Genomic DNA, 24353 nt, shown 5'->3' with positions numbered 1-24353 from the left:
CAGCAACCTTTTTCAGCCATGGGTCAGTCCACCGTCCCTCAGACCTTGTGGGGGGCCGGACAATTTTTTTTTGGGGGGGGGGAATGAACGAATTCCTATGCCCCACAAATAACCCAGAGATGCATTTGAAATAAAAGCACACATTCTACTCATGTAAAAACACGCTGATTCCCGGACCGTCCACGGGCCGGATTGAAAAGGCGATAGGGCCGCATCCGGCCCATGGGCCTTAGGTTGCCTACCCCTGTATTAGCTCCACACATTCCACACAGCTTCACACACTGACAATTCACCGTGCTAGAGAAGAAACTAATTTTTATTTTTAGCTTCTTCTCTCATTAGATTCACAAAATGTTTAGGGGTATGTGCACCCCTTTATCCCCCCCAGGAGAAAAACAAAACACAGGGCAAGACCTACTGAGAAGTGTTGCTGATTTGCATGCCGTTTCCTTGAATAAAGAGCTAACTTCACTGACAACGGACCCTGCTTCTTTGTGCTGACCTGCGCCCTGACACAGACCCACATGTGGAACTCAGCTCCCTTCCCTGCCCACTCTGCCGCCCCTCATTAACCCCATGCCCTCTGGAAGGCTTTTGACATGAGCTGGATTATGGGCTTTGATATTGATAGATAGATAATTTATTACGGTCGGAGACCAGCTTATAAAACACACTTGGTGGTACAGTCCCAGACGGAAAACAAACAACTAAAACAATGTACAACAATAAATTTAAAATCCATAAATGCGATAAGCATATAGACACTTAAAACTTTAAGATAAACTACCACAGAGAGCTGACCCAGAGTTAAACCACAGAACCGAGTTTGGGGATTTTCTTAACGAACTAGTTTGAGTCAGGAGATGGTCTGTGCCTACAGATCTGTACACAGAATCTGGTTACCATCCGGGTCGTCTTCTGATCTTTGCCTAAAAGGAGAAGGGCTTTGATATACTGTATTTTTCGCTCTATAAGACGCACCAGACCACAAGACGCACCTAGTTTTTGGAGGAGGAAAACAAGAAAAAAAATATTCTGAATCCCAGAAGCCAGAACAGCAAGAGGGATCACTGCGCAGTGAAAACAGCGTTCTCTCTTGCTGTTCTGGCTTCTGTGATAGCTGCGCAGCCTGCCTTCACTCCATAAGACGCACACACATTTCCCTTTACTTTTTAGGAGGGAAAAAGTGAGTCTTATAGAGCAAAAAATACGGTATTTTAAAGGCAGCTCAGTGGTAGAGCATGTGCTTTGCAAGAAGGACCCAGGTTCAATCCCTGGGCAGGAGTGCGAATGCTCCTTGCCTAAAACCCTGAAAATCTACTGCCTGTCCATGCAATACTGAGCTACAAGGACCAAGGCTCCGAATTCACAAAAGGAAGCTTTCCTACGTTCCTGAGCATCTTCCTCTGGGCTGCTTCCACACATGCTTAATTGTCCCGGAAGGAGGCATAGCAGGATAACTCCCTCCCACTTCCAAATCCAGCTACACCACTGACATGCCCTGCTAACCGGGTGCCATGTGGCTGTTGCGGGCAGAGAACATGCCTCTCCCTGTCTGCCGAGGCTGTGCTTATGAGCATCTTTGGCGTCAAGAAAAAGCCCCGAGAGAAGGTGAGGTCACACCTTCAGTTCATCCTGACTCACCTGTTTTTGCGTTTCAGCGGAAATGACACCCAAGTTAAGTCATCCCGGCTGCGATGAATCAGACCTTCCACAAGCAAGCTGGAGACCCCACTACGCTCGCTTAAGATGGCGCCGACCCAAATTTTTCGCCCAGCAAGGTGGGAGGGGAGGAGGTAAGGAAGGTGATTCCTCTCCTGTTTGTCACGGCCCCCGTTGTGCATTAAAATAAATGGAAAACACATCTTCACGATTTGAAGTGCTTGCCTGCAGGTGGGTTCATTTAAAAGACCCAAGCCTCCGTTTCCATTAATGTAGAGCTGTCATGGTGTGCGGCACTTTAAGGAATAATGGAAGGACTCCCCATTCCACAATGACAGGTCTCTGCCCCAGGAAGCTTACAATCTGAATGTTGGTGGTAGAAGAGATGAGCAGGGGGTTTCAGGGTGTGGGGTGGGAAGGAAGGCAGAAGGATAAAGAGAAGTTGACAATATACAAAAGCTGATCTGCAAAGAGCTCCATTTCAGGTGGGGATGGAGGCAAAGGGGTTAAACCTGCCAGGGGCTTAATGGAAAAGATGGGAATTTATGCAACCGGACTTACATAAATCTGCGTGCTTGAAAGAAAGGATGTTATTCAAAGGGGGTTAAAAAAACCCAACAACTTATGACGTCTTTTCCAAGACCGAAGAAAGATTTCAGATGGAACTGAGGGGTTATTGGATGCTGAGTGGCAGGAAAGCCTTTGTTGATCTCCACTACAAAGGAGCACAGCATGGTGTCTAGGAAAGGGGACCCCAATCCCCACCCCACATGTTGTGGGGCAGAAGGAGGGATGCCTCAAAGGCAGCCACAGAGAGAACAAGGAGCTAGAAAACAAGCCAAGAGGCAAAGCCAAGAGAATCATTCCCCAGGCAAAGTCCCACCTCTTGAACAGGAAACTGTTAGCACCACTTCCTGTTTAGGAGAGCCAATGACCAGCTCGGATGGGCAGAGCCAGTGCCATCACAGGGACCTGTTCGCTGTAGGGATGGGGGACCTGTGGCTCCTAAGACTCAAATCCCACCAGCCCTGACCATTGGCCAGGATAGCTGGGGCTTATAGAAGCTGAAGCACAACAACATCTGGAGGGCCACAGGCTCCCAAACTCAGCTTTACTTCCTAGGGAGGAGCCCCAATTTGCAGCCCTGGTCGACCCCAACTTTAGGCAGCTGTGCACAGAACCACAGGTCGCCTGGTTCTAGCCCCGGTGGCTTCAAATAAAGTACAGTGGTACCTGGGTTTATGAACTTAATCCGTTCCAGAAGTCCGTTCTTAAACCAAAGTGTTCTTAAACCAAGGCGTGCTTTCCCATAGCAGCGGAGGACTCAATTTACAAATGGAACACACTCGACAGGAAGCAAAACATGTTCTGCTTCCAGGGCAAAGTTCACAAACCAAAACACCTACTTCCGGGTTTGCATGGTTCTTAATCCAAGTTGTTCATAAACTAAGCTGTTCTTAAACCAAGGTACCACTGTACCGGATCAAGGATCGTATTGCGGCATCTCCTGTCCCACCAACAAGGGAGATGAGGATTTTTTTGTTTCCGCTTAGAGAGTGCAATGCAAAATGAAGCCCATTGGTAAGAGGACGGGGGTGGGGGACATAGGGTCTGCAGCACAGCTTGAGGGAGGAAATGCATGTTTTCTGACAATTATGGGCTCCCAAATCCATGGTGGTGGTGCTTAGTATGATGATGATGATGATGATGATGATGATTTATATTAATTTCATTTATATCACACCTTTTCTCCAAGGTGACATGCATGGCTCACCTTCAGTTAATCCCCACAACAACCCTAGGCTGAAAGGCTAGGACTGGCTTCCAAAGTCACCTGGTGAACTTCATGGTTGAGTAGGGGATTTGAACCCTGGTCTCCCAGGTCCTAGACTGGCACTCTAACCACTGCACCACAGGATGACACAAGCCCAGAGAGCTGCTATGCCTCCTCAAGGAGAGATTCATGCCCTGCTCTCCCTGCTGTGAAGGTGTGTGGGCATCAGAACCCACCTACTCACCCGTGAACCCCAAGGAGATACCTCTGCCAGCCGGCTCTGACATTTAGTCCAGACTTCTCAGCTGCAGTTGCAGGAGAACTATCCATGGTCCTGAACCCACACCCAGATCTCCCTCCTAAGTGCTGACTTTTGCCTCGCCATCCCACAGATAAGGGAGAACAAGGAAGTATCAATCTCCCCTTGCTTGCGGTATCACTTCTCCAGAGGAATGAATAGGATCAGAATAGAGGCCTTTGTAGGGAACAGCCAGCCAGTGGAAGGCAAGGGTGCTCAATCCCATGTTATTTTAATTTGCATATGCACCTATGCTCCTCCTCCCTCACCCCAGCCCACTATCAGTTTAGGAGCTTTACTGGCGGGGGGGGGGGGGGCAATTCAAAATGGTTAGGAGGTGATGGGGAAGACTCGAACCAATGGCTTCAAGTTACAAGGAAGGAGATTCCGACTAAACGTCAGGAAGAACTTTCTGGTGGTAAAAGCTGTTCGACAGTGGAATGGTCTCCCCTGGGTTGTGGACTCTCCTTCTGAAATATACTTGGAGTCGAGAGTGGATTTCATGCTCTTTATTCAGCTCACAGTGGTGAGGAGGAATGGAAGTTCCCCCAGAATGTCTGCCTTATATACCTTATTTACATAATGGGCCCATGTGACTGGCTAATTCCAGGACTCTCCTGTAGGCCAATCAGGTTGTGGATTCACTTCCACCTGGAGCTGGATTGGGTGGCTCCTGTGGACCAATCAGACTGCTGCACTCTGGATCCTATTATTCTAGCACCAATCAGACTGCTGCATTCTGAATCCTATTGTTTTAGGACCAATCAGACTGCTGCCTTTTGGATCCTATTCAATTCAGTACATAATACCTTCCTTGAAGGTTTTTAAGCAGAGGTTGGGTGGCCATCTGCCATGGATGCTTTAGCTGAGAGTCCTTCATTGCAGGAGGTTGGACAAGATTGCAGACCCTTCCAACTCTACAATTCTGTGATTCTGTCCCTGTATTTCTGCTCTAACAACATGCAAAAAATGAAGTTGGCTTTATTTTGGTTTTCTGCATCGTCCCCACTTAACTTTGCTGATTGGCTTAATCACTGCTGAAGTAGTCTTACCTTTCGATATTCTGGGAGATATGTCCTCCAAGTCCTCATTCAACAAACCAATTATTTCTGCCATAACAATATTACTACCTCCCATTCTGGCACTGAAATCACCCACCAGGGTAATAGTTGTTAATGGGTGTTCTATCATTCTCTCTAACTTAATGTCTAACAAAGCCCACAGATTGCCCCCAGAGTCCACAAAGTAGTCTGAAACTGGCACCGCTGAACACTTGGAAATAAGGAGAGAGAGACACACGGCTTGCTCTACTTTCACATTTAAGCTTGTTGAGACTGAAATAAAAAAATTAAGGTGTTATATAATGTTCATAAATGTACCAAGCTAACGTGTACATAAATATATAAACCACATGTCTGAAGCAGCACAGGAAAACAGCCCTGGAACCATTTTGACTCCCAAACTGATCAAATGTTTCCTCTGCAAGGTCGAAGGAAAATGGAAAAGCCTCCCCATTGTCTTTTCATTCACAAAACCTGTCTTAAGGGTATATCTGTGTATGAATAGGGTGAGCCTGTGACCTGGCTCAGGAACGAAGTATTTATCATTACAAAAGACTGGCCAGGCTCCCCAGGGTATCCAGTCAAGTAAGAATTAACAGTTCATTTGCCAGACAGGAGGTAAACAACGACAGGAGGTAAACAATGCACTCAGGTTTCTGCTGTAAACTGCCTTTTCTATGATGTAGGTATGATGTGTCTGGGGGATGGTCTTGGACTCCAATTTAAAATGTCTATATAAGGGCGGACACACCTTTGTTCTGGGTCCTCCTCCTTTCCTGCATAAAAGGGGAGCACCCTGTTGCAACAGTTCAATAAAGATCAGGTTTACTAGCTGCTTTGCTTCTCAACATTCTCTGGCTGGCCTCTGTTCTTTTCTCTGAACGATAGAGAACCTACAAAGGACTCTATAAGGGCTCTTGTGTCCCCCATAAGGGAATAAGGGCAAATTTCCATTTATTACAAGGCACAAAGGGACATTCTACCATTACTTCTTCCTTTGCTGTTAACTGTGCTTGGATTTATCAATACTGTTGTGTTTATTTTTCGTCTCTCCCTCCCACCAGTCCTTTTACTGTTGTTTTTCACCTTGAGAATCCCTGCCTTGGAAGGTGGATTACAAATCAAGTTAATAAAATGACCATCACAAACTCCATGTGAAACAAAACAACAAGCTGTGTACTTCCCCTGTAATTGTGTCGTTTTACCTGTGGAGTGCTAGATCACAGGCAAAGTCTAGTTCCATTGTTTGGAAGGGGTCTCTAGATTAAGGGATTAGTCACTGGAGAAAGTACTACCTAAAGCTACCTTCACAGCATAGGTCCAAGTTATCTGAAAGACCATATTCCCGCACATGCACCTGCCTGGGTTTTGAGATCTTCTGGGGAGGGCCTTCTCACGGTCCTGCTACCCTCACAGGAACGTTTGATGGGGACACAGGAGAGGGCCTTATCGGTGGCTGCCCCCTGACAACTTTGGATCTCCCTTGCTATAGAAGCCAGCTTGGCTCCTTCCTTGCTGACAGGTGAAGACATTCATGATCCAACAGGCTTTTGGGAACAAGCATAGAATTGCAGAGTTAGAAGGCACCACCTAGTCCAACCCGCTTGCAATGCAGGAATCTTTTGCCCAACGAGCCTGAGTTTAAGAGTCTCACACTCTTACCAACTGAGCTTAAATGCTGGTCTTCTGTTAACGCATCTCTAACTTAATGGTGTCAGATTTATGTCTGTTGACGCTTGTACCGGGACGTATTTTAATTACAATGGTACCTTGGGTTACATACGCTTCAGGTTACATATGCTTCAGGTTACAGACTCCACTAACCCAGAAATAGTACCTCACGTTAAGAACTTTGCTTCAGGATAAGAACAGAAATCGTGCTCCAGCAGCGTGGCAGCAGCAGGAGGCCCCATTAGCTAAAGTGTTACCTCAGGTTAAGAACAGTTTCAGGTTAAGAACGGACCTCTGGAACGAATTAAGTACTTAACCTGAGGTACCACTGTATTGCTTCCAACTCGTTTGTTTTCATTGTTCTGTATCTGATAGCGGATGTTTTAAAATGCCGTAGGCTCAAATATAAAAATGATTTCAGTAAAAATTTAAAATGCCGTAGGTGCTGCCTTGCATCCCAGTTTGGAATGGAAACGTTTTGTCAGGGAACTGACATCAGAGACCAGAGGAGAGGGAAGTCGCCCCAATGATGCAGGGGAGGGAACTAGCAAGGAGAGAGAGAGAGCTTCCGCTGGGGAAGAAAATCAAGGTGACACCAGGAAGAAAGGGGAGGCTGAGAGTACTTCGGAGGGAAGGCTCCGAGACTCTTCCAGTGAGATCAGCAGGGAGAGCGCAGGACCTCCGCTTGGCACGCCTACTCTGCGCAGAAGGCTTCCGCGCAGAGAAGCTAGGCGGAGACTTGCTGTCAAGGAATTCTTATGTTGGAAGAAGTTCAGGAAACGCCCACTGACGGATTCTGCCAGTGATTGAGACAGTCGCGTTGTGAGGGCTGTCAAACCAGGGAAAGGTTTAGCTATACAACCAGCTTGGAACAGTTGGGGAGTTTACGCACAAGCAACCCCAATTCCCATTACACGTTTATATGGAACAAACAAGCAACGAACACATAAACACGCAGTCTAGCAAAGCGACCTTTAGCCTTACCCAAGAATGTTCCAATGAATCCCAGGGCCAGGAAGCTGGAAGTGACAAACACGATGCCAATGGACATCAGGGCTACACTGGTGTAGTGCGCCAAGAGGGAATCCAGGGCCTTCAGTTTGGGCTGGCTCTTCATGGCTTCTGTGAAACTGCAAGGAAGGGAGAGGAAGACCAGCGGTTCCTGTTATCTTGTCTCATTCTCTGCTCTCTGTCTGCTTACCAAGGCATATTGAATAAACACACAAGATGTAACCAGCTGTACTTTTAAATTAAGAAGGTATACTATTCATTGTATCAAATTGTAGTATCCCAAAGTATCCCAAAAAGATTGAAGTAAATTTATACGATATTTGAAAGATTATTGTAAGCAAATAACATCACTAGCAGGGTTGTCCCAAATCTTGTAATGAGGAATTTTCTCCCCTTCTATATTTATGAGTGTAATTCTATATATGAGTGTAATTAGAACTGGAAAATGTACAAAACGCAATGATACAAAGGTTAATTTTGAAAGCCATGAAGCGAGAGGGAAGGAAGTTGATAGGCTCTAAGGAGCCAGAGCAGTAAAGTAGATAATAATAATGTGAATGTATATTGTATTACTAAATAGAAAACCAATAAATATTATTTTTTAAAAAACCAAGAAGGGAAGCATTTTCAGCTCTAACTTCATGCGATATAAGTGCTTCATATCTTGGCCAAATATTTGAGTTTCTTTTGCCAGCTGGAGCACAATGTTGAGTCAGCCCCACAGAGATTCCTGAAATTATCCCAAGAAAACTCCATGGTGCTTTGAGCTTTTCAGCAGAGATGAAAAACCTCCAGATGCTGTTGGACTCCAACTCCTATAAGCCGCAGCCAGCATGACCAATGGGAGAAGGCCACAGGGTTCCTTCCTGGCCCTACATCATCCTTGGCCAACAGAGGTCTTCCTGTTTCTCAGAAAACTGAAAAATACGGTAGTCCCTGGGTTGCCGTACGAGTGGAAAGTTTCACTGTATACTTGACTCCCTGAGGGTGGCAGGATAGTTCGGGCCCACCTGTGATCTTGGGCAAAGCCACTTCTGCTCTGCAGTAGGATTGCAGGCGTCACGGCCCAGCCCCGGCGCGATTGGGGGAATCTCCGGCTGTGTCACCCCCTGGCCAACCAATCGCCTGGCTCTGGGGGCATGGCCTGCCCTATTCAAAGCAGGCGTGGCTGGGGATCTCCCTCTTTTCCCGCCTACCAACTGTTCCTGTTTCCCACCCTATAAGGTTTTCGTTCCTTGACCTTGCTATGGACCTTGGTTGGTCGCCCTTGAGGGGCCTGGTAGGAATTTTTCCAGTTGGCAAATTGGCACCAGCCACTTGGTTTTCGCCTACCTTGTAGCAAATCCTCACAACCTTCTGGGCATTGACGGTTAGGCATTGGTATAGTTCTGTAGATGGAAGAGGGGAGGAAGCGCCATCACCTGCCCCACATATTGAAGGGTAGTCTGATAAAGCATTCTGGCGGGTGTGGCCCTGTCCGAAGCCTATGGAGGTGAGGGCCTAAGGCACACCCCCTATTTGTGACCCCGGGGGAGTTCCTAGTTGATGTGCATCATCAGGACTCCCCCTACTGGTGGTTAACCCTTCCCAGACTTCTAGCAGATGGGCTGAAGTCGGATATAGTCGGTTAGGACCAATGCCTAAGCCAATACCGCTCATCACCTGTAACCAATAAAGTTGTGGCCTTATTTAGCCCATTAACCTTAATAATTGTGTCATGTGTCTTTATTCAACTGAGTCCCGATCAAAAACATTCCATCTCAGACAGGAGTTGAGAAAGATTTGCTCTGTTATCTGGTCCTTTCCCCCCTCACACTTCCAAAATATCGCATAGCTCACATAGCTCACATATTGGGCACAGTGTCAACACATTTTCCACAGCTGGAGCCTAAAATTAGATAATTGGGGAAAGGTGGTGGTAAACAACAGAAAGCCCCTTCTGGAAAACTTCCAATATTTATTTTTAAACTAAAACAGTGCAAGCGTCAGGTCTGGGCTGGAATCAGACCAGGTCAACTCCTGTGGAAAGAATGCTTAGGCCCCATTGAAGGCGAACATTTAAAGTGCTATGATGTCGCCTTGAACTGTCACATCTTCCCCCAAAGAATTCTGGGAGATGTAGTTTGTGAAGAGTAGACAGATCCCCCATTCTCCTCACAATTTCCAGTGTGGTTTAACAGACGCTCTTCATAGGGAATTGTAGCTCCCAGTAACAGGGCTTCTGAACAACTCTGAGCACCCTTAAACTACAACTCCCAGAATTCTTTGAAGGGAGGAGAATTTCTGTCACATTCATGCCATACATTTAAAGCACTATGATGGCACTTTAAGCAGCCATGGCTTCCCCCCAAGGGATCCTGGGAGCTGTAGTTTGTTAAGGTGTTGAGAGATGTCAAGAGGTCCCTATTCCCCTCACAGAACTACAGTTCCCAGACTTCCCCGGGGGCAAGAGGAATTTTGATTGTTAAACCATTTTGAGAATCGCAGCTCTGTGAGGAGGACAGAGGTCTCAGAACACGTCTCAGCACCCTTAACAAATGAAGCAAAATGTAAAGATGTGAAGTTTTACATTTTACTTTTAAAAGACAACTGTTTAGGGAAGTTTTTAATGTCTGACGCTGGATTGTTTTTAATATTCGACTGGAAGCCGCCCAGAGTGGCTGGGGAAACCCAGCCAGATGGGTGGGGTATAAATAATAAATTATTATTATTATTATTATTATTATTATTAAAGTTTAATTTTGTAAACCATCAGATGGGAGGGTGGGAAGTTGTTAGGCTCAGTCGAGCCAAAGAGATAAAATAAGAGGGTACGGTGTTACATTATGTGATTATATGTAAAACCAATAAAAATCATTTATATATATATAAAAGAAATAAGGGGCAATCCTGTATGATATAGGGCGGGTGGCAACCCTAGGTCTACTATTTCCCCACTGTTGGGAATCGCAAGCAGGGAGAGGGGCTGCTGAGCTCCAGCAGTCTTTTCTTACGGCCTCACTTGGCTCTGGGCAAGAGGACCGGCTCTACCATTAGGCAGAGTTAGATAGCTGGTGCCTGAAGGCAGACCCAAGCCATTCCCCTCTGGGCTCAAGGCTTGGCAGAAGAGCCACTGGAGTCCCCCTTTCAACCCCACAGTCCCATGCCCCTTTTGCTCAGGCTTCTCTGCTTCTCAAACTGGGGTCTCCGTCTGTTGTTCGACTACAACTCCCATCATCCCTGACCCACTGGTCCTGCTAGCTATGGACGATGGGAGTTGTAGTCCAACAACAGACGGAGACCCCAGTTTGAGAAACACCGACTTAGGCAAACAAGGGGTTCCATCCATCCGAATCTGGTATGAGGCCACCTGGTGTTTTGACTACAGAGAAGAGGGAAACTGTTTGCAAAGGGTAATGGGCCATTTTCTCCTGGAGTAATGATTTGTGGCTTCTGAATCATAGTTTTTATTTGCACAGCGCTCGAACTCAGTTCTCTTTCCCTTCCCGCCCCCCCCACGTCCCCTCAGAACTGGTAAATAATCTTTGCAGCTCTGCGCCATAACAACAAACACCGACTTTCTCAGCGGATGGAATCAGTCCAGCATCCGTAGTCAATCTTGCTGGTGACATCTGTTAAAAATTCAGCTGGAGCCATCAATCCACCAACCGCCTTTGCTTTACGGTTGACACAAGCCTTGTCAACATAAGGGATCTCTGGGTATTATCCTGCAACATGGTGTTGACCTCCAGCCCTGGGACTGTAACAATAATAATAATAATAATAATAATAATAATAATGATGATACAGTGGTACCTCAGGTTACATACGCTTCAGGTTACATACGCTTCGGGTTACATACGCTTCAGGTTACAGACTCCGCTAACCCAGAAATAGTACCTCAGGTTAAGAACTTTGCTTCAGGATGAGAACAGAAATCGTGCTCCAGCGGCGCGGCGGCAGTAGGCCTCATTAGCTAAAGTGGTGTTTCAGGTTAAGAACGGACCTCCAGAACAAATTAAGTACTTAACCTGAGGTACCACTGTAATATATTTACACCCCACCCATCTGGCTAGGTTTCTCCAGCCACTCTGGGCGGCTCCCAACAGTTTTTTTTTTTAAAGCGATAAAACATCAAACATTAAAAACTTCCCTGTACAAGGCTGCCTTCAGATGTCTTCTACAAGTCAGATAGTTGTTTATTTCCTTGATATCTGGTGGGAGGGCATTCCACAGGGTGGGTGCCACCACCGAGAAGGCCCTCTGCCTGGTTCCCTGTAACTTGGCTTCTCGCAGGTAGGGAACCGCCAGAAGGCCCTCGGAGCTGGACCTCAGTGTCCAGGCAGAACGATGGGGGTGGAGACGCTCCTTCAGGTATACTGGGCTGAGGCCGTTTAGGGCTTGAAAGGTCAGCACCAACCCTTTGAATTGTGCTTGGAAAGTGCAGGCAGAACTGGAACCAATCACAGGCAGAGCCAAACTGATGAGGCCGTCACGATGGCGCCCTGCCGGATGCTGTTTGGACCCCGTCCTCCATTATCCCTGACCATTGTCCCCATTGACTGGGGCTGATGGCAGCTGGAGTCCACCATGCAAGGGACCATGTTGGCAGCCCTTGCTCTAACCACTACACCCCACACCCTCCTGCGGAACCTTCCCTCTCGAGCCTGGCTTAAAGTTCAGGAGCTCCAAGCTGAAGTGGACGCCAGGGAGGGGCTGGACGGGGTTGACCCGAACTGCAACGAGGAGAGGGGAGAGATAATTTTAGCAAGGGAATATACGGGCAGAGGAGAAATCGATGCCAAGAAAAGGGCGCTTGTTGTGATAACAGTTACATACTGACCCAAATAACATGTAACACCCAGGCAGGGCTTGTTAGAAAAGCACAGTCATTATCAGCCATGGAAAAGAACAGTCTGGCAGCGAGGCCCGCAGGAGAGGCTGGTTTTCTTAAGGAAAGCGCCAGGTTTTGGGCTTATGAAAGGCTTGGCTCTGACACCTACCGACGGGAAGCAGGTGGAAAGCAGTCAAGAGACAATAGCTGCCCCCTTCCAGCCAATGAGAACTCTCCCTCTTGGTCCAATTTACACCTTTTCGGGGGGGTTTACGCCACCCCAGCGGGTCTCAGCTTTCCGGTTAATGCGGTAAGAAGCGATTCCAGCAAAACGTCAATTGTAAACGGCAGTGTTGGGTCATTTTTGGCCCAAAGTTGTTGGGTTTCGTCTCAGGTTTAGCTGGGGTCACTTGGCGTTGGGGGGTTGGGAATGAGGGTACCGGGGCAGCTTGCCACCGTGCTAGAGAAAAAACTATTTTTTTGAACATTTTTAGTTTCTTCTCCTGTTAGATTTACAAAATGTTCAGGAGTATGCACCCCCCAATAAAAAAAGCACTGGATTAAAGTGCTCTCATAAAGCAGTAGGAACAGTGCTTTTTTCTGGGGGTACACAGGGGGACGCATACCCCTAAACATTTTGTGAATCTAAGTTTGTCCTCATCGAGGGGCAGTATTTCCATATGAGTAGGAAAATGAGAGTACCCCTAAACTTTTTTTTTAGGGGGGGAAACACCGGGTAGGAATAAGAACATCAGGGAAGTAAGGTGGGAAGTCAAAATTCAAGAAAAGACATATATTGAAATACAAGTGAATTTGAAAAACCTGTGAAAATCAATAAAAAGTATGTCTTAAAAAACCCAACCACAACCAGCCTCGTTCATTCTTACTCTAGAGGAAGAACACAACCAGGCCCATCCCATTAAATATGAAAACCCTTTCATGTAAAAGGAAGTGCGAGCTGATCTGTAGCCGTCACTCAGCTCAACGAAAAGAGCAAGATTTTGGAAAGGGCAGTTGATGAATGTAAAGCAGCAATTTTATTTAATGCACAGCCTGGCTTTATTCGACTCGGTAGATGTGCATCTTTTGGAAAAAGGCATTTGGTGAGTCAGAAAATAAAAAAAGGGTGGGGGCAGGAATCAAAGGAATGACACAGAAAGGCAGTTTTGCTTTTCTGACGTAACCAGACGCTCAGATTACAGGGCCTGCGTTAGCCAAGCGGGTGCCACTTACAACGCAGCCCTTCCATTTTGTCTGCCCTTTCCCTCGGCCTCTCTCTGCCTCTGCGTATGTTCCTACTAGTCAAAGAGCACAAACGTGTGTCATGCCCAGAGTTGGCGCTCATCAAACGTTGCTCAAGAATTCGTCCCTCGCTCCTGTTATCTAAACTGGCATTCGCCAAGCCTGGTGCCTTCCAGATCTCGTCTGACTGCCCGTGGCAGGGATGGGGGCATATCTGCAGTCCAGTGGCCACATTCCCGCCCCCTCCGGGGCAACCTTCCGGGGTCCACATGGAATTGGTGGTCGGGGTCAGAGAGAAGTGGGCAGAGCAGGGAATGTGAATTTAACTGTTGTACAGTAGTCTAGCTACTTAGGTAAAGGTAAAGGTCTCCTGATAGTTAAGTTCAGTTGCAGACGACTCTGGGGTTGCGGCGCTCATCTCGCTTTACTGGCCAAGGGAGCTGACGTTTGTCCGCAGACATTTTTTCCAGGTCATGTGGCCAGCATGACTAAGCCGCTTCTGGCGAACCAGAGCAGCGCACGGAAATGCCTTTTACCTTCGCGCCGGAGCGGTACCTGTTTATCTACTTGCACTTTTTGGCATACTTTTAAACTGCTAGGTTGGCAGGAGCTGGGACCGAACAACGAGAGCTCACCCCGTTGCAGGGATTTCAACCGCTGATCTTCTGATCGGAAAGCCTAAGGCTCAGTGGTTTACACCACAGCACCACCTGTGTCCCTTTTAACAATATAGATATATGATTTGGGACATGGGTAGTGCTGTAGTGTAAACCACCGAGCGTCTTGGGCTTGCCGATCGGAACGTGTGTGGTTCGAATCCCAGTGACGGGCTGAGCTCTCGTTGCTCTGTCCCATCTCCTGCCAACCTAGCAGTTCAAAAGCACGCCAGTGCAAGTAGATAAATAGGTACCACTCTGGCGGGAAGGTAAATGGAGTTTCTGTGCGTTCTGGCACTCAGCACAGTGTCCTGTTGTGCCAGAAGCGGTTTATTTGTACTGGCCACATGACTAGGAAAGCTGTCTGTGGACAAACACCAGCTCCCTGGCCTTAAAAGCGAGATGAGTGCTGCACCCCATAGTCGAATTCAAATGGACTTAACCATCCAGGGGTCCTTTACCTGCATAAGTTATTTTTTCATGTTGCAGATCATCACAGAAGAGTAAACCAAATAGGATCCCTACCCTACTCAGGAGATTATAGATTACCATGAGGCCAGCATTCCCAAAACAACACAAATCCAGCCTCTTATGCAAGCAAATAAGCATGTTACCAGATCCTCCTAGTGTCCCTGGATTTACAGAAACCACCAGTTTCTGATTTATCCCGGAATGTCTCACTTTTCCTTAAAGGTAAAGGGACCCTTGACCGTTAGGGCCAGTCGTGACCAAATCTGGGGTTGCGGCGCTCATCTTGCTTCACTGGCTGAGGGAGCCGGCGTACAGCTTCCGGGTCATGTGGCCAGCATGACTAAGCCGCTTCTGGCAAACCAGAGCAGCGCACGGAACGCTGTTTACCTTCCCGCCAGAGCAGTACCTATTTATCTACTTGCACTTTGACGTGCTTTTGAACTGCTAGGTTGGCAGGAGCAGGGACCGAGCAATGGGAGCTCACCCCGTCGCGGGGATTCAAACTGCTGACCTTCTGATCGGCAAGTCCTAGGCTCTGTGGTTTAACCCACAGCACCACCCTTGTCCTCACTTTTCCTTAGGATGTCCCTATTTCCATCGGGGAAATGTTGGAAGCGATGGAGTTATTTGACCCCCAAGTCATCTGAAGGCAGCCCTTTATAGGGAAGGTTTTTTAATTTTTTGATTTTATTGTTTTATTATTGTTTTATTATGTTTTTATATATGTTGGAAGCCATCCAAAGTGGCTGGGGCAACCCAATCAGATGGTTGGGGTATAAAGAGTACATTATTATTATTATTATTATTATTATTATTATTATTAGGCCGTCCCTACTTTCATCGGAGGGTATGCAAACATGGGCGTAGCCAGGATTTTGGGGGTTGGGTGGTGACCTCAGTTTGCTAAGGGTTTTTGATTGATTTTTATTGATTGGGTGGCCACTGCCTCCCTGTCTACGCCCATGTATGCAAATATGTGCCTTAAAAGCAATGCTGTCGGCCAAGATTCATTAGGAAGGAAGGTTCACTGTGCTGAGTCCACAGATCTCTTGCTTGGAAGGTGAGATCAGACAGATCAGACTGGCACCAGGAAGCCAATTCTCTGCCCGCTCGCTTCCATTGATTACACGCTTCCATTGATATATTGGCTTGCAAGCCTTCAGCCGTTTATGAAAGCCACCAGCTGAGTTTGCTGGCAGCCCGGCAACAAGCCTCTGTACACACAGAGTAGTCCTCCTTTTACTACCAGGTGTTGTTTATGTCCGGAAGCTGATAGCACGGTTTATGGAGAGTCCCGGAAAAAGTGAAAAGCAAACAGCCGCAAGATTTCCTCCAGCGAAACCGACCTAGGAAGAACTCAAACACGCTTATCTGCCTGTTACATAAGCCGAGTGGGCCCTGAACCTACCATTACCTTGGAATCAATTATGATCCAATTGCATCCTATCGCAGAAGAGTTCCAGGAAAATGCTGCGTTGCCAATAAAAACGGCTGGTGGTCTGCGCTGTAATGAACTGAGGCCATTGAGCTTTGGGAATTATCTCAGCAGTTTGCAAGAACTCTGTGGCCTGACCCCCTTCACCCACAAATACTAGGAATTAGTTTCGGGGGGTTGTTTGAGGTCTGCCTTATGGAGGGGGCCGTAGCTTGTATGAAGATTTGCTGCCTCCATCCCGGCCTAGGACCCACGTACCTACGGGACTGCCTCTCCTGGTATGCCCCGCAGAGGACCTTAAGGTCCACAAATGACAACACTTTGGTGGTCCCGAGCCTCAAGGAGGTTAGATTGGTTTCAACTAGGGCCAGGGCCTTTTCAGTACTGGCCCCAACTTGGTGGAACGCTCTGTCCCAAGAGACTAGGGCCCTGCGGGACTTGACATCTTTCCGCAGGGCCTGCAAGACAGAGCTGATCCACCAGGCCTTTGGTCTGGACTTGGTCTGACCCTTATGTTTCCCTCCCCTTATGGTCTTGATTTATCAGCTATTTTAAAATGCGGCTGCATTTTAATCATAGAATCATAGAGTTGGAATAGACCACAAGGGCCATCGAGTCCAACCCCCTGCCAAGCAGGAAACACCATCAGAGCACTCCTGACATATGGTTGTCAAGTCTCTGCTTAAAGACCTCCAAAGAAGGAGACTCCACCACACACCTTGGCAGCAAATTCCACTGTCGAACAGCTCTTACTGTCAGGAAGTTCATTTAAATTGCATTTTAACCTGTATTTTAAATTGGGTTTTTTTCTCCCTCTCTTTTTCCCCTATTATGTTTTTACTGTGATTTTATTTTATTGGTGTTAGCCGCCCTGAGCCCAGCTCTGGCCAGGGAGGGCGGGGTATATTGTGTTTTTCGCTCTATAAGACACACCCAACCATAAGACACACCTAGTTTTTAGGGGAGGAAAACAAGAACTAAGAAAATGGTCTTCTCTCTTCGCTCAGGAGGCTTTGCGTTGCTTTCGCCGAAGCCAGAAGAGCAAGAGGGATCGCTGCGCAGTGAAAGCAGCAATCCCTCTTGCTGTTCTGGCTTCAGGGATAGCTGCGCAGCCTGCATTCGCTCGCTAAGACACACACACATTTCCCTTTACTTTTTAGGAGGGGAAAAGTGCGTCTTATAGAGTGAAAAATATGGTAAATAAAATTATTTTTATTATTATTATCCTTCCCCTCCAAGAATTTGCTCAGTCCTCTTTTGAAGCCATCCAAGTTGGCAGCTTCCTGCAGCAGTGAGTTCCACAGTTTAACCGCGCACCGCGTGAAGAAGGACTTCCATTTATCTGTCCTGAAACTCCCCGCATCTGGCACTATGGGAGAGAAAGAAGAACTTTCCTCTATCCCTCTGCTCCAACCTTGGTGGCAGAGCATGTGGCTTTTCAGGCAGAGGGTCCAAGATGGGCTGTGGACCCCACGGTTCCTGAGCTCTTGGTCGGATCCAGCCTTGGCCTGGTGCACTGATCCCACCTCGGACACCCGCAGAACCAGTTCCAAACAAGGCGAGATAAAAGCTCCCTGAAATCACTGCGGATTTCGGCAAAGCCGCTCAGAAGCCGGCTTCTGCCTCTTCAGTTACCTTTGCTGCACCGAGAACACCTGAGGACACATTACCATAATGTACAGTACATCATTCATACTGGATTACGAGCGAGCCGGGGCGGTGTGGGAGGCGTTATCTTGTCATATCGCAGATAGGGGAGTTGAATTGACCTGCCAGCTAAGTGCACAGATAATCCTCCATGTTTCTCCAAACAGGGAATTCTGTAAACACTCGACTAGCACACTAGAGATATGTTTTGCTTCCCGCAGGAGAAAAAGGCAGCAAGAACAATCAGAGCAAAATGATATATTTCTCCTCTTTCCTTTATTATCCATTGCAAAAATTTACAATGATCCCTCCTAACTACAGAAACTATACAAAAAGAACCACAAATGGTTATTTTTTGGAAAAAAAAGTTAATTATTAAAATGGCAGTAGTGAAATGCTTAACAACAACAACAACAGGCAGTGCCGTAAATAAATTTATAGAATCATAGAATCGTTGAGTTGGAAGGGACCCTGGGGGTCATCCAGCCCAACCCCCTGCAATTCAGGTATCTCAGCTAAAGCATCCATGACAGACGGCCATCTTGACAGACATGCACTTGATACTGGTCCACTTGGGAGCTCTGGGAAATGTAGTTCTTTGAGGGGGATGGGGAGTCTCCTAACAACTCTCAGCACCCTTAAAAAAACTACAGCTCCCAGAATTCTTTGGGGGATGCTGTGGTAGTTTAAAGTGCTTCCACAGCACTTTTAATGTATGGTGTGAATGTGGCCAACGCCCCTTGCGGCCACGGCTTCCGGTGTCTAGCGGCCAATATCGGCCGGATTTAGCCCAAAAGAATGCTCCTTACCAGTGGCTCCGCAGGAAATTAAGGAACACAATGACAGCTCCCAGGCAGTAACAGGCCAGGTATGGAGAACGGAAGAGACGCGTGAGCGACCGGGTCCTGTACTCCCATCTCGCTACCTGATTGGACAAACAAGAAACAAGTTGCGTCAGAGACAGGAAGGCTTAAGGGTGCAAGCTGGCCAGATCAGTCAACTTCCCAATTTTGTCGCCTGGAAACAACCAGAGCTGGGTGCAAATGAACTCCCAAAGGTCTCCACTCTTGTTTGTGGGCAGAGAAACTAAGGTTTCAGAGGGGAACAATTTAATTAATTAATTAATTAATTGAATTAATAAATAAATAATAATAATAATACAAAGGTACCTCGGGTTACAGACTCTTCAGGTTACAGACTCCGCTAATGCAGAAATAGTACCTCGGGTTAAGAACTTTGCTTCAGGATGAGAACAGAAATCGTGCGGCGGAAGCAGGAGGCCCCATTAGCTAAAGTGGTACCTCAAGTTAAGAACAGTTTCAGGTTAAGAACAGACCTCCAGAACGAATTAAGTTCTTAACCCGAGGTACCACTGTAATAGTTATTGTTTATTATTTATACCCTGCCCACCCGGCTGGGTTTCCCCGCCACTCTGGGCGGCTCCCAACAGAATATTAAAAGCACAATAAAACATCAAACATTAAAAACTTCCCTAAACAGGGCTGCCTTCCGATAGTTGTTTATTTCCTTGACATCTGAAGGGAGGGCGTTCCACAGGGCGGGTGCCACCACTAAGAAGGCCCTCTGCCTGGTTCCCTGTAAGCTCACTTGTCACAGTGAGGGAACCGCCAGAAGAACCCTCGGAGCTGGACCTCAGTGTCCAGGCTGAAATATGGGGCCCATGTACATTGGGCCAAAGTGTTTTAGGTGTTCGTAATGTTTTCTTTTTTTAATGTTTTGTTTTAATTGCATTGCTGCACCTTGTTGTTTCCTGCCCTAGACTCCTCTGGGAGGAAGGGCAGAGCAGACATTTAACAAACATACATGCGTTTCTCTTGGAGAAGAGAAAATCTATACAATTTTATTGCAGGGACGGAATCACCCTATGCAACGACAGTAAGCTCAGCTTCTTTCTTTTTCCCCTATGGGTTTTTTGGGGGGTGCACACTGAGGGTTGATTCTGCCAATGGCACCAGGAGCAGCTGTGTTGGTGGTGTGACCCCCACAACTCCATCCGCAGTATACATCGAAAGCACCATGATAATAACACTTTGAACAGTCATGGCTTCCCCCAAAGGATTCTGGGAACTGTAGTCTGTTTAGGATGCTGAGCATCCTGGCATCTCTGTCCTTGAAGTGCGATAATGTGGCCCTCGGGCTAAAAAAAAAAAGGGGGGGGGAGATGTAAATATCCACGACGTTACTGCATTCTGCCCGGGGAGGAATAAAGCATCAGGGCAGGTTATCTTTTCTGCCAGAGGGCAAAACCAGCCACCAGTCAGATTTGCTGCAGGCTTTGCGAAGCAACAGACCCAGAGCCTGCGAGCTGATTCGATTACTCATGTAAACGGACGGCTCCGCAATTGCAACGGACGGCTCCGCAATGGCAGAGAGATCAAGTGCAGATGTACCATTCCTCCTTTCTGTCGGCGTAAATAGTTTGCAGCTGTAAATTCAATTTAAAAGGAAAAGGGGGGACGAGGGGGGGGCACAGGAGGTGTGCGTCACCAACGCTGCTATAACTGGAGCTCCGGGCAAGGGTTGGCCGTAAAGGGATGAGGGCAAGGCGAGTTGCTGCTTTTTTTTGCACCAACAATGACTGACACCAGGCTGGTGACTCATGGGGAGCAATGGCGCCACATCATCCGACAGGCAGGCAGGCAAAAACAGAAAAAGAATGCGCAGCCAGTTATTGATGCCTCGGATGGGAAATCATTTTGCTTGTCAAAAGTGTCGCTTGGAACGAACGATGCTACGGTACAAGGTTAGAAAACCAAGTACAAATCTGCAAACCCTGATTACAGCTGGTTCTGATGCTGTAATCTAAGGGCACAGAAACAACACCAGCACTTGTTCTAGAGCTGCCTTTGGGTGGGGTGGGAACTGCATGCACCCCATCAAGAAGGATATTAAACAAAACTTGGAATGTGCACAGACGAGGGTGACCAAGACGATAAAACCAAGCCTTACAAGGAACGGTTGAGGGATTGGGATATGTTGGGCCTGGAGAGGAAAAGACCGAGAGGCGATAGGGTAGCCATCTTCAAATATCTGAAGCGCTGTCGCATGGAAGATGATGGAGCAAGCTTGCTTTCTGCTGCTCCAGAGAGTAGGATGCGAACCAGTGGCTTCAAATTACAAGAAATGAGATTCCGACTAAACATCAGGAAACTTTCTGAGAGTAAGAGCTGTTTGACAGTGGAACAGTCTCCCCTGGGAGGTTGTGGACTCTCCTTTCTTGGAGATTTTTAAGCAAAGGTTGGGTAGCTATCTGCCACGGATGCTTTAGTTGAGATTCCTGCATCGCAGGGGGTTGGACTAGATGACTCTCAGGGTCCCTTCCAACTCTGCAGCTCTATGATTCTATTCCACCACAGGTTCTAGTAATGCCTGTTATATCATATTTGGCATCCCGTATTAAGAACTCAAATTCATCTTGTTTGTTTCCCATATTCTGTGCATCGGTATAGAGACAACTGAAACAATGAATCATTCCCATCAGCTGCTTCCTTCCTTCTTGTGGTTTCCTGCCCATTGGCAGGTTTCTCTGGCACTGCCTCAGTTTCCTGTGCATCAACGAAGCCTTGGGCTTCAGACCTTATCCTTATACTCCAGGTGCCTCACTCTGATCAGGTAAGGCCTCTGGGCGCTTGTTGAGGCCCTATATCTGGATGGCCTCCTCACCCAAGGGCCACAAGCCTTGGAGGTATTTAAGCAGAGGTTAGATGGCCATCTGCCAGGGATTATTTAGATGTGATTCCTGCACTGCAAGGGGTTGGACTAGATGGCCCTTGGGGTCCCTTGCATCTCGACAGTTCTATGATTCTATGTCAGAGGCACCATCCTAGCAAAAGGACACATTGCAGTCAGGCCAAAGCCATAAAGGAGGATGTGGAGCAGCACCAGGAGAAAGAAACCTACTGCTGAACCAGACCAAAGGCTCATCTAATCCAGAATAATTTCCCACAGCAGACAACCAGATGCCACTTCCCAAAACAGATTCACGGGGTGATTCCATCGCTGTGATTTAGATACTAGGAGCAACTGTGGCATAATGGTTAGAGCAGGCATAGGCAACCTTTCGGCCCTCCAGATGTTTTGGCCTACAACTCCCATGATCCCTAGCTAACAGGACCAGTGGTCAGGGGTGATGGGAATTGTAGTCCAAAACATCTGGAGGGCCGAAGGTTGCCTATGCCTGGGTTAGAGTGTCAGACGAGGACCTGGGAGAGACCAGGGTTCAAATCCTCCCCTCAACCTGAAGCTCGCTGGGTGACCTTGCTAGCCAGTCACTGCCTCTCGGCCTGACCTACCTCACAAGGTTGCTGTGCGGATTCAATGAGGATGAGGGGTGAAGAAGCACGTTCACCCCCTTGAACTCCGCGGAGCGAAAGGGGAATGATAAATGCAATAAATAAACATTAAATGATGACATTTAGAAAATAAAATGGCTCCCCCCCCCCCAAAAAAAAATATATCACATCAAATATTTAATATCCTGGCTGCAATGAGTGTGGTGGCTTCTCCACACCCCCCCCAGCTCCATTTTCTTCCTTTTTTTAATTGGAAAGCTGTTCAGCCTCTCCAATTTAATCAGCTGGAAATAGCCCAGATCGCTTTTCCGTGCTCCGCAGACCATATATCCTTGCCATTCATTCATATTTAGTATTTGTTCCGGGGACATGGATATACGATTTCTCCATCAGCCAAGCGGTCCCGGCTTTGAAACACGTTGCATTTTAATTTTATGCCATCTCGGCTTTCAAACTCAGCCCCCGTTCTATTTTATGCCGTTCCATTTTTATCTCTGGCTTACTGCAAACGTACACTCCAACGCCAAATAAAAAAGAGGGGAGGTTTTGATTTCTCCTGCTCTGCGCTAATCTACCTGTCTAGGTCCTTACGTGGCCTCCATCACAATGACCCCAGGGCATGAGCAAAAACAACAGCAGCTATGACGGCCCTTGTGACCAGGTCGATTCTGGACAAACCTGTGCACATTGTATCATTGTTTATAGCTGTTTGGCACAACTCTGTGTGTGGCGTAGATTGTATCATTTTAGGGAGTGAAACCTAATTTTTACAAACTTCTTCAGCAAGGGGTCTTAAAAACAGGATTTTTTGGATGTGGGGAATTCAAATCTGCTATTACTTTTGTGACTAGACAATACTCAGCTTGCCTGGTGAAGAAGCACTGCTTTCGGAAAACCAAAGAATTTTAATCGCGCCTTCTGAAAATGTCAGGTACTGGCTAAATAATGACAATGACGAATAAAAATAATATTACTGACTGCAAGTACTTGACAATCGGCTTTAACGATTTCTATGCCATTTTGCACACATCTTGCTTAGCAGGCAAAACTAAATCATATTTGTTTAAGCAAAATATCTTTTGAATTTGTGTTACAACTTTTTAGCACCCCTCATTTTTTGAAATTTGAAAAATTCAGAACGCCCTGTCCCCTTTCAGAAAAATAAAGGTTTGCTCCAAATGGGATTTAATGCTAGCTGTATATCAGAGCAGGACATCTGCAGACTAAGGTGCCATTGGCACTACACAGGCAAAGTAGTATTACAGCACTTTAAGCAGTCATGGCTTCCCCCAAGGAATTATGGGAATTGTAGCTGCAAAGGGTGCTGAGAGTTGTCAGGAGACCCCCCCCCCAATTCCCCTCACAGAGCTACAGTTCCCAGAGTTCGCTGTGAAGAGGGACCGACTGTTAAGCCACTCTAGGAACTGTAGTACTGTGAGGGGAACAGGGGCTTCCTAATAACTCTCAGTCAACACCCTTAAGAAACTGTATTCAAGGGCAGCCCCATGTACACTGGTACCTCAGGTTACATACGCTTCAGGTTACATACGCTTCAGGTTACAGACTCCGCTAACCCAGAAATGGTGCTTCAGGTTAAGAACTTTGCTTCGGGATGAGAACAGAAATTGTGCCCCAGCGGTGCGGCAGCAGCAGGAGGCCCCATTAGCTATAGTGGTGCTTCAGGTTAAGAACAGACCTCCAGAACGAATTAAATACTTAACCCAAGGTAGCACTGTATAATGAATTGCAGCAATCTGGAAGTGAGAGCTGGACCATAAAGAAGGCTGATCACCGAAGAATTGATGCTTTTGAATTATGGTGCTGGAGGAGACTCTTGAGAGTCCCATGGACTGCAAGAAGATCAAACCGATCCATTCTGAAGGAAATCAGACCTGAGTGCTCACTGGAAGGGCAGATCCTGAAGCTGAGGCTCCAATACTTTGGCCACCTCATGAGAAGAGAAGACTCCCTGGAAAAGCCCCTGATGTTAGGAAAGATGGAGGGGACAAGGAGAAGGGGACGACAGAGGACGAGATGGTGGGACAGTGTTCTCGGAGCTACCAGCATGAGTTTGACCAAGCTGCGGGAGGCAGTGGAAGACAGGAGTGCCTGGCGTGCTCTGGTCCAGGGGGTCACAAAGAGTCGGACACGACTAAACAACAACAGCCTACATGATCACCATCCAGATTTTTGCCTGGCTGGAATGTACACCACTGTTAGGCACGAGAGAACACAGCTCTAAAAGATCACAAAAAAAATGATGTGCAAAGCAGAACTGCATTTCTGGGACCTTCAGCCA

At 47.2% G+C, this 24353-nt stretch overlaps 1 protein-coding gene across 5 annotated transcripts in view; it reads right to left on the bottom strand.

Moving 5' to 3' along the window:
* The window catches only part of PEMT (phosphatidylethanolamine N-methyltransferase), a 119813-nt gene that overhangs the window by 52479 nt on the left and 42981 nt on the right, over positions 1–24353 (bottom strand). For all 5 annotated transcript variants that reach the window (XM_077918683.1, XM_028706402.2, XM_028706403.2 and 2 more), the window contains 2 exons: positions 18551–18666; positions 7451–7596 (listed from right to left, as the gene is read on the bottom strand). In XM_077918683.1, coding sequence (XP_077774809.1) covers positions 7451–7596; positions 18551–18666 — 262 coding nt within the window. The remainder of the gene's footprint in view (positions 1–7450; positions 7597–18550; positions 18667–24353) is intronic.

This window comes from Podarcis muralis, chromosome 14, assembly GCF_964188315.1.
Source record: "Podarcis muralis chromosome 14, rPodMur119.hap1.1, whole genome shotgun sequence".
Taxonomy (NCBI): Eukaryota; Metazoa; Chordata; class Lepidosauria; order Squamata; family Lacertidae; genus Podarcis; species Podarcis muralis.
Note: the sequence above shows the minus strand (reverse complement) of the source record. Positions and strands in the feature narration are given on the sequence as shown.